This window comes from Crinia signifera, chromosome 5, assembly GCF_055691185.1.
Source record: "Crinia signifera chromosome 5, ASM5569118v1, whole genome shotgun sequence".
NCBI lineage: Eukaryota > Metazoa > Chordata > Amphibia > Anura > Myobatrachidae > Crinia > Crinia signifera.
The window spans coordinates 37,980,963-37,998,638 of NC_139221.1; the positions used below are offsets into that span (position 1 = coordinate 37,980,963).

General features: G+C 45.2%; 1 protein-coding gene across 1 annotated transcript; it reads left to right on the forward strand.

The window, feature by feature from the left end:
* The first annotated feature begins 878 nt into the window (after window positions 1-878).
* LOC146080114 (2-iminobutanoate/2-iminopropanoate deaminase-like) lies at window positions 879-15,929 on the forward strand. Its single transcript, XM_083187025.1, has 6 exons — window positions 879-1,037; window positions 3,033-3,138; window positions 8,588-8,642; window positions 10,606-10,674; window positions 11,944-11,999; window positions 15,145-15,929. The coding sequence occupies exons 1-6, from the start codon at window positions 979-981 to the stop codon at window positions 15,211-15,213; spliced, it is 414 nt and encodes a 137-aa protein (XP_083043151.1). The 5' UTR covers window positions 879-978; the 3' UTR covers window positions 15,214-15,929.
* Window positions 15,930-17,676: the final 1,747 nt, after the last annotated feature.

The following is a 17,676-nucleotide window of genomic DNA, read 5'->3' on the forward strand; positions in this document are numbered from 1 at the left end:
AGGAGGTGCCCAGTGTCGGTGTCTGTGTGTCTGACAGTCTCCTCATTACCTGTGTAGCAGTGTTCCTCAGTGACAGTAGGAGGAGATGCCCGTGTCTGTGTGTATGACAGTCTCCTCCTCATTAGAGGTGTAGCGGTGTTCCTCACAGTGACAGTAGGAGGAGGTACCCAGTGTCGGTGTCTGTGTGTATGACAGTCTTCTCATTTCCTTGTGTAGCAGTGTTTCTCACAGTGAGAGTAGGAGGAGGTGCCCGTGTCTATGTGTATGACAGTCTCCTCTTCATTTACTTGTGTAGCGGTGTTCCTCACAGTGACAGTAGGAGGAGGTGCCTGTGTCTGTGTGTATGACAGTTTCCTCCTCATATTGTAGGGTACCAGCCAGTCACTTTCAAATGTCATTTTTGAAACACAGCATGTAAAATACCAGTAGAAGCTGATTGCTTGGTGCTTTGTCTTCTCCAAGCTTTAGCATACTGTATATAGCCCTATAAATGTAGAAATCTGATTTTTTTTTTTTTTATATTGTGTTCTGCTTGCTAATCCCTTTGCAATCCCTATGGCAATCACTTGTCACCCATGTGACGATGTGCAAGTGGTGGCTTAATCAGATGGCAGAAGCCAGGTTCTAACACTGATGTGCAGGGACCCTCTCAGGTGTACACCCCTATAATTGGGAAAGACATGTTAAAGATGTTTGCTCGAGAAAATATTCTGTGAGATATTCCTACAGTGGAGGCTGTAAATGGTTAATCAGAATTAACCTCAGATTATACAATTGTGCAGTCAGCAAATCAGGAAGCTCCAACTGTGTTCTTCCTAAATACTTCCCAAGGTAATCTTCTTTCGATTGGTCAGCCAGAGCCAATCAGGTTTCTGGTCACAACCTCTGGGACTCCTTTTTGTCAGTAAAAAATCAAAGGTCACATCTGTGGATGAAATGATCTGACTGTAAATCCAAATCTGTCACTGAGAAGACACAATGTCGCAGCGCCGCATTATCTATACACCCAAAGCGCCTGTTATCAAAGGGGTTTACAGGTATGAAGGGCTGGTTATTTCACTTTAACCGTGACAGGTTGTGTATTAAAAATGTTTATCTGTTTAGCCTGTCCGAATTCCAGTTACTTTGTTTGATTGTATCATCGTATAGCTTCTATTCCCTGAATGTTAATGTATATTTAGCATTGAAGAAAAAAGGACCAGAGCCGTCACATTCAGCCTGCTAATTGTGCTGAGCCACAAAAGGCAATATAGAACCTAAAATAACATGGGATATGGTCAGTTGGTCGACCTAAAGATGGTCGACAGTCATTGGGTCGACAGCACAAGGTCGACATACTGCAAGGTCGACAGGGGTCTAGGGCAACATGGGACAAGGTCGACAGGTCATTGGGTCGACACAAGAATTAGGTCGACGTGGTCTAGGTCGACAGTCAATAGGTTGACATGGGGGTTTTCACTGTTTCTTGAGCCAACATGTGCCAACAGGCGGTATTTCATGTCCTACCATCCACTAGAGCGTGGCGGGAGAATAAAATAGTGTGCCGAGCGCAGCGAGGCACCGAGCCCCAAGCATGGCGAGCGCAGCGAGGGGACGCGGTGCACTTTAACCTTGCACTATTATATATATATATATATATATATATATATATAAACACACACACTCATACATACTGGAGGAGAGTTTAGATGGAAATGGACTCATAAATTTATTCTAATCCTATGTTTGAGAAAGAGATGTAGTTTCACTCTCTGCCAGCAGATGGCAGTGTTTCGAAGACTTACGGACACCAGACATATCTATATCATCTATATATTTTATATGCCTAGTGTTGATGAGTCTCAGAACACTGCCATCTGCTGACAGAGTGTGAAACTACATCTCTTTCTCACACATGCACAAACACAGAAGGTAGCAGACTAGCTATCGAAGCTTTTGCTTTGCGTGGGCTTACTAGTAGATGATACATGACATAACAGACATACAGTATTACCTGTTTGCTGTGTTACAGGGAGCTTAGCTGATGACCGTGTATAATTTGGGGGCAGGTACTTGGAGCTGCAAATGGAATGAAGACCTTTGACCTGTTTCTGAATAAGTAACACAAAATACACAGGGAGTTGTCCTGTATCGTCCAATCAGGCCTCCAGCTTTCCTCTCACCATCCACTCTGCCCCAGTGCTGGGCTGACACACTGCATCAAGCATACAGTATCCCCATAATACTAGGTAGCTGCCATTACCCACACGCATCTTACTGGTGAGCTGGGTACACATTAGACGACGTGTACCTGACACAGCGGTCGTCCTGATTTCCCTTCATCCCCAGAACAAACCTTATAGTGTGTACATGCTGTGCTAGTCTTCAAATGATGCTATATATTGCGCTGTCATTCACAATACATCAGGCATATATGTAGGCAGGGTGTACACATCAGACGGTCTGCTGAAAATCATTCATATCAGAAATGTCAGCACTGCAGGTGAGTCAAAAGATGCACAGGAGGGTGCAATAATACCTACATATCGGTTGCATTGTCCCTCCATTTGGGCTCAAAATGACAAATTGCCCAACATGCTGTCTAGTGTGTACCCAGCTTCAAAGAGATCATGATTTGCAGGGCCACCAATATGGGGGTGCTGTGGCCTCTGGAAGGGCCCGGGCAGCTAATTTTGTCATGCAGGAGGTGTTTGTCATGCAGGAGGTGTTTGTCATATACGAGGTGTTTGTCATACAGGAGGTGCTACCAACATGTTTTTAGATGATAAATATTTTGCCAGTACAGTAAAAAATAAGTAATGCTGGCTACACACTAGAGGTTATATTGTTAACGATATGTACGATATCGATATCGTTGATGATATCACATATATATTTATCATACAGTCAATATCGTTAACAATGTTCAGAGTCTCGCTGTTCTGTTTGTCACAAAAGGGTCCAGTAATATAATAGTCAAAATCCATCATTAGTACAGTACAATGTGTTGAGTGAAGCATAATGTAATGGGCAGTGTCGGTTCTGTATTCCAGTCAAGCAGTGGTGGTGGATAAGACTGTATATGTATCTGGGATTATTGGCATAGATGCTACCAGTGGGCATCTTGTGCCCGGTGGGACAAAGAGTGAGGCAAGACAGGTAAGATCTACTTCCACTTTTCTTCCATGATGTTTTCATATACTGACATTCAGATCATGTTTATTGTTGAGAAGATGTTGAGAGAACCGAAGCCCTAATTACTTGCTGTCCATACATTCATGTTATTAATTCACTGAGCATTACAACAGAGGCCGGTTTTACACTTACCTTATTGGCAGGTATAGTAGGGATATGTCCGCTGAACAGGGCCGTTTCTAGACAATTTAGCTCCCAGGGCAAAGGAATAAAAATGCGCCCCCCCCCCCAAAAAAAAAAAAATTAACACGTCATAGAAGAAATTGCGCGCGCTGTAAAAGGGGGCATGGTTTATTTGTAAAAGGGGTGTGGCTTAATATAAGGGCATGGTCTAGCAGGAAAACAATTACCTTACATCTCATGTTTGCAGCCTGCATGACCAGTCATTGGTTACCGCAGGAATTGTCATTGTCCTCCCGCACTTTAGTTGGCGGGCTGAAGGCCACACAGTGACATAAAAATATAAAAGGCCCACACAGTGACCTAGTACGCCTCACGGATCAAGGCCAAACAATGACAGGCTACTTGAATTATTATACACTATTTATCCGTGATGCCAATTACACATGACGCCACACACCGTGATGACAATTACACATTGTCGCACACCGTGATGACAATTACACATTGTCGCACACCGTGATGACAATTACACATTATATCGCACACCGTGATGACAATTACACATTATATCGCACACCGTGATGACAATTACACATTGTTGCACACCGTGATGACAATTACACATGACGCCACACACCGTGATGCCAATTACACATGATGCCACACACCGTGATGACAATTACACATTGTCGCACACCGTGATGACAATTACACATTGTCGCACACCGTGATGACAATTACACATTATATCGCACACCGTGATGACAATTACACATTATGTCGCACACCGTGATGACAATTACACATTATATCGCACACCGTGATGACAATTACACATTATATCGCACACGTGATGACAATTACACATTGTTGCACACCGTGATGACAATTACACATTATATCGCACACCGTGATGACAATTACACATTATATCGCACACCGTGATGACAATTACACATTGTCGCACACCGTGATGACAATTACACATTATATCGCACACCGTGATGACAATTACACATTATATCGCACACCGTGATGACAATTACACATTGTCGCACACCGTGATGACAATTACACATTGTCGCACACCGTGATGACAATTACACATTATATCGCACACCGTGATGACAATTACACATTGTTGCACACCGTGATGACAATTACACATTATATCGCACACCGTGATGACAATTACACATTATATCGCACACCGTGATGACAATTACACATTGTCGCACACCGTGATGACAATTACACATTATATCGCACACCGTGATGACAATTACACATTATGTCGCACACCGTAATGACAATTACACATTATATCGCACACCGTGATGACAATTACACATTATATCGCACACGTGATGACAATTACACATTGTTGCACACCGTGATGACAATTACACATTATATCGCACACCGTGATGACAATTACACATTGTCGCACACCGTGATGACTAGAGAAAGGATTATATACAACATAAAAAGCTTGAAATATGCATGCAAATATGCATGAAAAATACTTAAAATATGCATAAAAAGTGTTAAAATATGCTACATTAAATAATAAATAAAGTAATTTTTTACTTATTTATTTAAAAATCAGCATACAATTAGTTGCAAATAAACCTCAAAAATTGGCCCATGGCATCTGCAGATGTCTAGTTCTGTACACAGGATTTTTTTTCTTCCTGGCTGCTAAAGCAGACTGCAGAGTCCAAAGCTCTTCTTGCATCAACTACACAGACCCTCATCTCCAGCGCCGATGGATCAAATGTCAGCATAGCGTGTGAGGGCGGCACAGTGGAAGGCTTCCTCCCTGCGCCACATACTCACTGTGACACGGCATTTCCTCCGCACCACGTGATGTCACAACCCTTCCGCCCACCTCCTCTGCTGCAGAAGTCTGTCTCTTGGTGTAAAGTCCCAGGCCAGGGGCAGGAAAAGATTCAGGAGCTTCGTAATGGCATCCGCCCCGACTGACTTTTATCAACATGGATTGGCAGCCTAGAGCAGTGTCAGACATAGCGTACATCCCACACTGTGCACATATTGTCCCAGTCTGCACACTCTACCACTACCTGGCCAGCAGTGCTGTAACTCGTGGGTGGGATGAGGGCAGGGCATAAAATATGCTCCGGCACTAGATTTTACGTAACATATGCAATAGCCAGTGAGAATGGGCAAAATATGCAAATGCATATGCAAATATGCAAATGCATATAATCCTGTCTCTAGTGATGACAATTACACATTGGCGCACATTGGCGTCTGAGAAAAGACAACATAACTATAAAGGGAAATGTGAACTACTCATATTTATCAAACTTCAATTGTAAAATTAATTCGGAAGGGTCCCTAGTGATAATATTGCCACTTCTTAGAGGCGTTATGTAGGTATTATTTGCAATAAGGCTGCCTTAGCAGCCCCCCCCCCCCCCCCCCCCCTTCTCTCTCCCCCAATTGTGTGCAGTTCTCTAGGGAACAGATACCTTTTATTAATCTACTCTAAGCATTGTGACTCCATGCTTCTGTGCACTGTATGGGGGAAGAGATCCCTGCAGCTCCGTCTCTCACCTGTCCCCCCTCCCTCCCCCTCCTCATTTCTCCTGCGGGGGACTGTAATGTATAACAGCACAGGCAGGAGTGATTCTAAAATAAACATGTCCTGCTGTATATTCTATGGCACCAGCGCAGGGGAGGGAGAGGGGACAGGGGAGAGACAGAGCTGCAGGGATCTCTCCCCCTGTGCTGTGCAAGGAGGCAGAGTAAACCACATGAAGAAAAGTAGGAGCTGGAGCAGATGATCAGCAGAGAGGGGCCAGGTGCTTCTCTATATTAGTTTGTGTTAATAAAACAGTGTAAAGAAACATGTGTAGCCGGTGACCTCTCCCATGTCTGCCCTCCCTCCTCACTGCTGCCGGGGACTGGAATGTAGTGTACTGCAGCACTTCGAGCTCAGGCAGAAGTTCATGAGCCCACTGTGATTCTTCAGCAAACAGGGACTCTCCTGCCTGAGCTCCTGGGCGGCTGCTGTACACTCCCATCCATAGCAGCAGCGCTGGGGAGGGAGAGGGGACAGGGGGAGAGACGGAACTGCAGAATCTCTCCCACTGATACTAATGAAATCAGGAGCTGGGGAGAGACGGAGCTGGAGGGCGGACGGACGTGGGAGAGACAGAGCTTACCTGCTCCACATGGATGTTTCTTTACAATGTTTTATTGAAAATATATATGGAAGCATCTGTCCCCTCTCCTCTGATCAGCTGCCCCTGCTCCTGCCTGCTTTATAAGCAAGGAGCAGCTGCTGCAGGGCACGGCACACGGGGAAAGTGAAAGTAAGCCTGCTGGCTAACTTTCTATTAGCTGCACATGCGCAGTAAGATCCTGGACTATTACACTGCGAACGGGGGGAGAGCAGGGAACTGAGTGGCAGCATTTAAAAAGAGGGGATGAGCCGTGCGGCGCCCCGGGCAGATGCACGGCTCGTCCCCCTGTAAAAACGGCCCTGCCGCTGAATCACACAGTGACGGGCATGCCAGTCACATACATGTTCTGTTCCATGTTCTTTATAGCTGCCCTCACTCCCCCCTGCAGTGATCTGAAGAAGAACGGAAGAAGGACTGACATAGGAAAGCAGTAGGTTATACATTCAAGGCTGTGGTAGGCCTTGGGGAAGCATGTGACTCAGGATCCAATAAGGATACAGGGGTGGCAAAGTTAGCAGGATTATGGGATTCAGCAAGAGGAGGAGTCAGTCTCTTGTTCCTGATCTTCCTGCCTTACCTCCGCTTTTTACTGTTGGTGGGGGGTTTTCTTTGCGTTGACTGTTTGGCTGGAAAGAACGGCAGGTTAATTGGGTTATTTAAGGGTTGATTGATTGTCCTTCGTTGACTATAGGCCTCTGCTGGATCACTGGCATACCTCCCAACTATCCCACTTATCGCGGGAACGCCCCGATATTCAGGGACGTTCCCGCGTCCCGCCGGGGGCCGCCATTGTCCCGTGGTGGGGGGGGGACAGTTGGGAGTCCCCCCAGCCTGCCAAGAATAGACACTGTGCTCATGCACACAGCGTCTATTCAGCGCCGATGAGCGGCGGAAAACGGGGGCGTGGCCGGAGGATGCGTCATCCCACCCGGCCACGCCCCCTTTTCGTGACGTCACACCCCCTTTTCGGCTTCTGCAGAAGTTGGGAGGTATGCACTGGGCTGGGGGCAGTGACACCACTCAGACGGGTGGGTAGTCAAGTTAGAAGGTCGAGCGGATAGCGCTTGTTGTTAGGCTGTTGATGTTTAGGTGGCATAGGTCTTATGGGTGGGGTTAAAAGATAGCTGTTTTTTCTTGGCCCCCATAATTTTATTTTTTTTAAATACATTTTTATTGTCAAAATTTTTTGTGGTACAGCGTGATCAATTTATCGCATATTATGACAATACATATAGTCCAAGATTATTAGTGTGAGTTCAAGACAAGACCATTAATAGCTTGTTCAAGTAGTACATTGCAATAAGATATGTAGGGGGTTATTTTGGTTCACAGTTTCTGACAAATTCCTTCTTAGATGGACAAAACCATGTGCACTGCAGGTGGGGCAGATGTTACTTGTGCAGAGAGAGTTAGATTTGGGTGGGATTTTACTTCAAAGTGAGATTTATATTGCAGTGTAAAAATAAAGCATCCAGTATTTACCCTGCACAGAAACAAAATAACTCACAAAAATCTAATTCTCTCTGCACATTTTACATCTGCCCCCCCCCCTGCAGTGCACATGGATTTGTCCATCTAAGAAGGACTTTGTCAGAAAGAGTAAACTAGAATAAGGCCCGTAGTGAGCAAGAAGAGAGAAATACATGTAACTGAGAGGCAATTGCCACCAAACCACACGTTGGTACAATGCAAAGAGACATGCACACATACATATTTATATATCACTATAATTTACTTTTCTCCCCTCCCCCCACAAAGCTTGGCCCCCATTATTTAATACTCTTAATTATGCATTTAAGTTTAGAGTTGTTTAAATAAATGACAGCTAACATTCTCTGCCAACCCTAAGTCTCCGAGTCGTTATTTTAGGATAAGTTAATTATCAGGCAAATACAAGGTCATCAGTCGCTAGGATGTTTTAAGGTAAAAGGCTGTAGTTTCAATGGGCACAGGTACTGCCCATAACCACTTATCAGATGTTCTGTGTCATATTCAAATTAACAGTACAGTATGAGTAAATATAATAAATGTAAATATTCACACCCTTAACCATGTTGTAATCTTCCTGTTATAACCAGGCTTTGCTGAACATGGGAGAAATCCTTAAGGCGGCAGGATGTGATTACGGCAATGGTATGTGGGGTTTCTTGTTTTAAATGATCATCATGTGATATAATGTAATTTGCAGGCATCTGTTCCAGGTTCCCCTCATAGTCAGAAACTGTGGAGGAAATTTAATAGAATAAGAGATTCAGAAAGTGAGAGATTTGGTGAGAAATCTCCATTTTTTTTAAAGCAGCAATCATTTACACTGCAAAACCAGTGTGATTTTGCAGTGTAAAAGATTGCAGCTTAAAAACAAATGGAGATTTCTCACGAAATCTCTCACTTTCTGAATCTCTCATCCTATTAAATTTCACCCTATGGCCAGTATTCAATGCCTCTGATTGGCCATTTTTTTCAGCGAATCTGGCAATTCGCCTGTTTTCTGGCTAATTTTCTCACAGAAAAAAAACAATTCGCCCTATTCAATGGACACAATTCGCTGCAAATGAAGAGCGAATGGGTGGCGATTCGCCGTTTGTGATTCACCGCGATTCGCCGGTGGTTTTCAATGGGGTTTTCAGTGGAATTCGCCGAGAGTGTATTCAATGCTGAAGTGGAGAACTGCTTTCTCCAGTGATTTTTGCCAGGATTCTCCATTTTACATTCGTCATCTTTTTTAGGTGAACTGGAATGTGATCTTTGAAAATAAAGCGTTTTTTATTTTTATTTTTATTCATGTCCTTGCAGCACATGAATATATATATATATATATATATATATTTTTTTTTTTTTTTTTTTTTTAACAATATTTTTTTTATTTTATTTTTTTACACATTCACCAGCAGGGGGCCGAGCCGGGAGCCGCTCATTAATATTCATATATTCACTGCACACTGATCCCGATCATTACATATGCACGATCGGGACCAGTGTGTAACGGCTCCCTAACACAGCCCCTGCCAGCTCTGGGGGGCTCGCCCTGTGTCCCCGACAGCCCTCCTTCACCTCCACAGTGTCCGGCGCAGGCAGGGAGGCTTCCATCTCCCTGCCTGCAGCCGTCCTCCGGCTCCCTGCGGCATTCGCCGGGGGGGTTAAAATTCGCCGCCTGGGGCAGCAAGCCACTGAGGCGTTGAATAGGGGGTGAGGAAGGGCTGGCAGCGAATGCTGCAGCCCTCTGGAACCCGGCGATTGTGCAGCGAATCCAAAACAGGATTCGCTGCACAAGGGGAATTAAAGTATTGAATACCTGCCTATGTCTTCCTTAAATAGCTTCACCTGCCCTTTTTTCCTCTCCTTTTAATGGAATAGGTGCAGTCTGGAGCAGTTACATTTCCCATTGCAGCCTATTACCTGGGTGCTACCCTGTCACATCTCTACCTCTCAGTATCTCCCAGAACTCACCTGTCACCTGACCCTACCAATCCCTCTGCATCTGACATGAGCGGCAAAGGTGTTGTGGGGAGGGACTGGACAAGGGTGCCAGCATTCTCGGAAACAGTTTTGTGTTCACTTTCCGGGAGTGGCCAGGCCAAGTACTGAACTGCGAGATGCCATTTTCTTGGCCTCGCAAGCCGGGCTGTGACAGGCAGCCTGAGTAAGGCTAGACTTAGTGGGACATAGCAACTGATGGTCAAGATGTTCCTCTTAAACTGTGATCGCAAATGCAGGCAGGGGGTGGTATGCAGGCAGGGGGTGGTATGCAGGCAGGGGGTGGTATGCAGGCAGAGGGTGGTATGCAGGCAGGGGGTGGTATGCAGGCAGAGGGTGGTATGCAGGCAGGGGGGGGTATGCAGGCAGGAGGGTGGTATGCAGGCAGGGGGTGGTATGAGCATGTGATCTAACCACCCAGGAGGGTCATGGGTGGCTCAAAAAGTATGCGACTTCTCGCAGCAGTGTATGGCCACCTTAAATTGCAGGTTTATCCCAGGAGTAATTGAATAGCTATGGGCAGTGTTGACTAGCCCAAAGGTGCTAATTGAATAGCCCCCTCCCTCCAAAGGATATCTGGTATTGGTTTTAAATTAAAACATCATTTCTTTGTATTTTTCAGTTGTAAAAACTACTGTATTATTGGTTGATATCAAGGATTTTGATGACGTTAATGAAGTTTACAAGCAGTGTAAGTATTTTTTATCAAACCAAACAGTTTTCTCTTTTCCCTTATTGCATGATATGTATTTCAAGTATTTCACAGGAGACCGGGCATTAAGTCACCTGCGTCTGTATTGTAACTGCGGCTCAATGTGTGCATTGCTAACATTGGGCCTTATTCTGGTCTGTGCGGACGGAGCCGAATATGCGGCCAGGACCGTGCGTCCTAAACCCCGCCTTTCGTACGGATCGCTCACTCCGTCCGAATGCGGGAAGAAGCTGTCCGAACGGACCGCAAGTGTATTTCTCATGAATACACCTCCTCCATCTCAGGGACCCTCCCCCATCATTCGATGGTCGCTGACCATCGAATGCAGGACCGAGTGGTCAGGCAGCTCCCGCAACCTCAGACCACACGGGCATTTCTCCGTGCAAAAGCAGGGATCTGGGCGGGCAGCTGACATCCGGCAATGTCATATGTCCGCCCCCTACACATGCGTCACGACCGCATTACCATACGTACGCCCAGCGTTTGCATGGGAACGCCCATGAAACGCGGGGTGTAAACATATGGTAATGAGCCCAAACAGCCCTTCACGCCCCTCTCCACCCCCTGTTCGTAGTGTACACATTTCATGCGGAATTTGGACGTGCGTCCCGTTCGCACATGCGCAGAGACGCCTCTGCACATGCGCAGACACAAAACATCGGCGGACCGATCGCACGCGGACATTACCGCACCAACCAGAATAAGGGCCATTGTCTTGACTTTCCAAAGCTTATGGGGTTCTATGGGCAAACAATCAAATTTTTCTACTTATTTAGCACCTTCTAGAAGACAATAGATAGAATCTGAATAGTGGCCCGTAGCAACATCGCATCTTCAATAGAACGTCCATCTCAGTAAATAAACCCTTATAAATTTATATCCAGGAGATTTATCCCTATCAGATAGGATTGGGAATAACTAAAGATATTAAATCATACTTCCCAACTCCCCCTGACGTAGGGGGTATTCAATTAGCCCTGGGTTTACCCCATGTCTAATTGCTGACAAAAATACCTGCAGCCCAGGATAACTCAGCGTTCTTTTTTATGGTTTGTTTACTGTACAGTTAATGTTAACTTTTCTTCAAAATTACCTTTCAGGGTCATCTAAAATGTCTTTAGTTATACCAAGCATTTTCCAGTTAATTTAAGTTAATGAAGGGCAAATTGTCAAAAACAAAAAGTGACTTGTGGCTCCTGTAGTTTGGTATTTGCGGTCTCTTTTGCTTAAAGCACTTTTCTCCATCAGTTTTTCAGACTAGTGTCCCAGCAAGGGCGGCTTACCAGGTTGTTGCCGTGCCAAAAGTAAGTACACCCTTATATCCACTACTTGTTCCTTTGACCTTAGCAGTTCCTGTTTGTAATTATCTACTTCAGTTCAAGGATAACTTGTCCAATCCTGTAATAATAATCTAGATTACAATATAATCACAGCGGCAGTATACATCGGCAATTTAACTATTCCAAATTTGTTTCCAGTCACCTAGCTGGTGCACAGCTGCAGTCATTACTAACTGTCACATTTCCCAGGTCACCTAGCTGGGGGACAGCTGTAGTCATTGCTAACTGTCACATGTCCCAGATCACCTAGCTGGTGCACAGCTGTAGTCATTACTAACTGTCACATTTCCCAGGTCACCTAGCTGGTGCACAGCTGTAGCCATTACCAACAGTCACATTCCCCAGGTCACTTAGCTGGTGCCCAGCTGTAGTCATTACTAACTGTCACGTTTCCCAGATCACCTGGCTGGTGCACAGCTGTAGTCATTACTAACTGTCACATTTCCCAGGTCACCTAGCTGGTGGACAGCTGTAGTCATTACTAACTGTCACATTTACCAGACCACCTAGCTTGTGCCCAGCTGTAGTCATTACTAACTGTCACATTTCCCAGACCACCTAGCTGGTGCCCAGCTGTAGTCATTACTGGTGGGGGTAGGGCACCCTGTGCTTAGTTAACCAAAATAGAAATAAAATAAATATAAAATTGCCTTACACAGTGATTCAGTAAAACAAAAACTGATAGTTTATTTAAACTGCTATTATGCACAATTCGCACAGCATTTAAAAATTGATATTATGGTAGCTAACCATTGTAACAATCTATTGAAGTATAGATCTAAAACGTCTAATACCGGTATACGAAAAAACACATTGGGACTGGGGAACACAAATTAGACAAACATATAAAAGTCCAGTACCGGTATAATTCCTGGTGCAGCAACTGCTGAATTTGACTCAATTTAGGGAAGTACAATAAAGTCAACTGAGAGTAGGTACCTGGTAATCCAAGGTGCAAAACACCTCCCTCCTCTGTGGAAGGGCTCGACTTGCCCGAAAGCGCTCTTAAGCTGAGTGAATATCACCGAACAGATCCTGTCCTGAGGCCACAAGGCTGCATCCCCGTCACACATCTGATCGCACAGCTAATTCAGTATGTGCTGCACGTACTTTTTGTACTAGATCTCATCTCATCCCATTGCATTGCAAAACCTATGCAATGCGATGAGATGCGATGCAATATTGTATACAATAATTGTACTGTGCGTATGGGCACCTTATACCCATACCTCCCTACAGTCCCGATTTTATTGGGACAGTCCCGATTGTCAGGGCCTGTCCCGATGTCCCACCCGCGGGCGGCAGTGTCCCGCGGTGTGGGGGGGCTGTTGGGAGTCCCCCCTGTCAGCTGCTAAGCAGCGGGGAATAAACGCTGTGCGCATGCGCACAGCGTCTATTCCCGCAGCCAGGGGACTGGGGGCATGGCTAGAGGCTCACAGAGCCTCTGGGTCATGCCCCCATAGCGGTAAAAAAAAGTGGAAGAGCCGCGAGTATAGGCCACGCCCCCAAATTAGGCCACGCCCCCGAAAATTTCGGCGCTCAGGAGCATCGTCCCACCTCCAGAGTTTCAAAAGTTGGGAGGTATGTTATACCCCTTTCACACTGCACTTTTAAAACGGTATATTGCCGTTTTTTTTCCATTTTAAAACATTTAAGGCTGCAGTGTGAAGGTGCCAGAGTTGATTTACCGGTTAAAGTTAACTGGTATTTCAACACGTTTAAAAAGCAGAGTCCTACACGTTTTAAAGCCGTTTTTTAGGCAGTGTGAATGGCTCTATTTCTATGGCTTGAAACGTGTCCCTTGGGGGTTAAACGGGTTGAATGTTTGAATGGTATTAAATGATTTTTAAAATGGTTTTCACCTGCAATGTGAAAGGTCTTAAGGTTCAGACCCGTTTTAAAGTTTAAGAATACAGGGTCAATACCCGTTTCTGCAATGTGAAAGCAGTATTAATGTGTATTATGTATATTTACAATACTGTATGTACACTTGTCAACAAAATAGTATAGACCAGTGGTTCCCAAACTGTGTGCCTAGGCACCCTGGGGTGCCTCAGGACACTTACAGGGGTGCCTTGGGTTGGTGGACCAGGATTAATTCATATTAGTTATGTGCAATGTAGCAGGCAAAGCAGTGCTAGTGGCTGCCAATCATAATATATGTGGACAAACAGGAGCAAATCCTGTCCCTCAACTGTCACATATACACACAATGTACTTACTTTTATATTTTTTCCTGAATTTCTCAATAATACACATTTGGCCTAGGGGTGCCTTGAAAACATTTTGATGCTCTAGGGCAGTGATTTTCAACCTTTTTACCTTGCGGCACACTAAATAAGATTTTAAAATTGCCAAGGCACACCATGAGATCCCCACAGGGCAAAACACATTTGTCCCCACAGGAAAAAAAAAAAACCTATTGCCCCCCATATAAAAAACAATCACACTGGTCCCCACAGGTAACACAAATAAAATACATTGGCCCTTTAAATGAAAAGAAGAGACCAGTAAATAACACTTGAACTGGTGGTGGCTGTAAACTGGTTTGAACATCTCTAAATCTGGAGACACACTTGAGAACAGCTCAAGGCACACTAGTGTGCCACGGCACAGTGGTTGAAAAACACTGCTCTAGGGTGCCGTGATTCAGAAAAGTTTGGGAACCCCTGGTATAGACACAACCATGGACATAACCAATATTTCTGAGAACACAGCCGGAACCTGGGATGGGAGTTCTATAGAAGTTGGTATGTTGCCCACAGCAACCAATCAGATTCTATCAAGTATCTTCTAGAAGGTGCTAAATAAATAAGTAGAATCTGATTGGTTGCTATGGGCAACACCCCATCTTGAATAGAATTCCCATCTTAGTAAATTGACCCCACAGTCCCTGATTCCGAGTCTGGACAGTAGAGGACAAATCTGCTGTCCCTTTAGGAATCCCACCACATAAAGCAGGTATTACATTGCCAAATAAATGTTCCCTGGTGACTGGATTTCATTGGATAAATGAGGCAGACGCTATTTTCTTGACAGAATTTTTTTTAAACAAATAACCCCGTGTGAACAATAACTGTGGTAAAGATAAGTTTTCTGTTTGTTTAAGGGCGGGAGAGTGGAGATCGAGGCTGTGGCTGTCCTTGGACCTATAATGGACGTCTCCTCTACACCATAAGGGGAATTCATACTCAGTATATTGCATGTGCCCATGTATTTGGTAGAAACACATTTATGGGAGAGTTTACACATAAGTCCTACAGTGTTACAGCCTGTGCCCCCTAGTATGATGCAGTCGTCTTACCTTGTGTGCTTGTGCCAATACACAGCGCTGTACACATCTCATGGTCAGTGTACTCCTGTCTGTACACTAGGCTTTGTTGTTGTTATCATCGTGGGCACTAATACCACCATTATTCCTGGCACTCATACCATCCGCTCCGGCCCATGCCCAGGGTACAAACACACAAAGTACATCCACACAACTGGTCCGTGTCCAGCTGTAACTTAGGGCCTTATTCTAGTTCACTCTTTCTGACAAAATCCTTCTTAGAAGGACAAAACCATGTGCACTGCAGGGGGGCAGATGTAAAATGTGCAGAGAGAATTAGATTTGGGTGAGTTATTTTGTTTCTGTGCAGGGTAAATACTGGCTGCTTTATTTTTACACTGCAATATAGATCTCACTTTGAAGTAAAACGCCACCCAAATCTAATTCTCTCTGCACAAGTTACATCTGCCCCACCTGCAGTGCACATGGTTTTGTCCACCTAAGAAGAATTTTGTCAGAAAGAGTGAACTAGAATAAGGCCCTTAGCCCCATTGTGTTTCATATCTCTGATACCTCAGCAAGGAATGACATCATGTCTGTAATAAAGGTTCAATATCTCTGTCTATGAAGACAAGTTTGTCTGAGTTTATCATTGTTTCTAAATTGATGAGAGCAGCCGCCCGTCACGAGAATGGACTATAAGCTACTGTGGGGCCCATTGAACAAGGATCGTATCTACAGTGCGATATGGGCGGAATATTACCAACCATGACCACAATGTAATACGTGATCCTATCGGCAGTATGTATCTCCCTGTACATGCAGGGACAGGGCCACCGAAAAAAGCTGTCCTCGCGATGCGGTCAGCCGGGTGCTCAGGGGTTTGCGCATGCGCGGTTAGTGCTGACCGCATTGCCCCAACAGCAGTGTGGTTTGTAGCCCATAGCAACAAGCTATATACAAACCCATACAATGAGCTGCCTCCATCCCTGAATGGAGGCAGCCCCAGGACCCAATGCAATGCTGTCTGATATTGATACATCGGGCACCATCGCACCCCCCATAGCAACCAATCAGCTTCTATTATTTTCTAGAAGGTGCTAAATAAGTAGAATCTGATAGGTTGCTATGGGCAATATCCCAGCTTAGTAAATTTACCCCTATGACTTAAACAGACACTTAGCATACAAAAACAGCCTCCCCTGCGCCACCATTACTGTGTACAAGTAGGAGGGGATTGGTTCTAAATCCCGACGACGAAATCCTGACAAGGTGGGGTCGCTGCGCTCGCCACGCAGCGGGCCGGTGCCTCGCTACGCTCGGCACACCAATTTATTCTCCCTCTGTGGGTGTCATGGACACCCACAGAGGGAGATAGTGTCGGGATTTCAAAGGTCGGGATTCCAGCATCGGGATTTTGAACGCCAGCATTCCGACCGCCGGAATTGTAACATCATCTGAGTAGGAGGTATCTAGCGCGGATATCATAAGATCTGAGTGACAACTCCTCGGGACTATGTAAAAACTGGACCCAGACAAGACCCCGGACTGCCGGATTGGACATCAAAATCTGCATTCCAGAGCTTGTAGTGTCCGGTCCGGGGGGTGTCTTGTCCTGGGGGATGCCTGTGATAGCTGCCACCAGGGACATGGGGAAGGGGAGATTACAGCCTCGCTGTGTGGTCCAGACTGTTTCGGTTTGTGTTATACACCCAGACCATAGAGGGAGGCTTTATTCTCCCCCTCTTCCTCTCCCTGGTAACAGCTGTCATGTGAAGCCCCCGCCCCCTGCCTACAGGACCAGACACTCCCACTCCGGAATAGAGTTTGATGTCCAGTCCGGCAGCCTGGGGTATTGTTCGGGTCTGGTTTTTACCCATACCCCAACTCCTCCTCTCTGGCAATGTGATCCCTGATCACATTAGTGCTGACGCACCGCACCTCCCTGCCCGTGCTGGCTCCTATATCAGGCAGAATTCCTCTTTCATTTATCAGCAGTTACACCAGTAAATTGCAGAACTCAGAACAATTGTTTTAATTAAGCAAAGTCTGAAGTGGCGTTACCCTATTAAGCAAAGATAGCTTCTTTCCACAGATGATTGGAGATGAGAATTCTTACCTGTCCTTCCAACCAAGCTGATCAAGGTTTGTAGATTTCCAGATATGAAGGTTTAGAAAATGAAAACCATATACCCAATAACACCATATGATAATGTGATCATAACCACTTTATGCCTCAAGGGGGCGACATTTCTATTCATCTTGAGGACTGAGGCTTCTTACTGCTCGAGGCTACATAGAGAACAATAATATCACACAAATAGTCCTTGAGTTGAGTTTGTACATAAGGCACCACATTGTAGTGCAGCA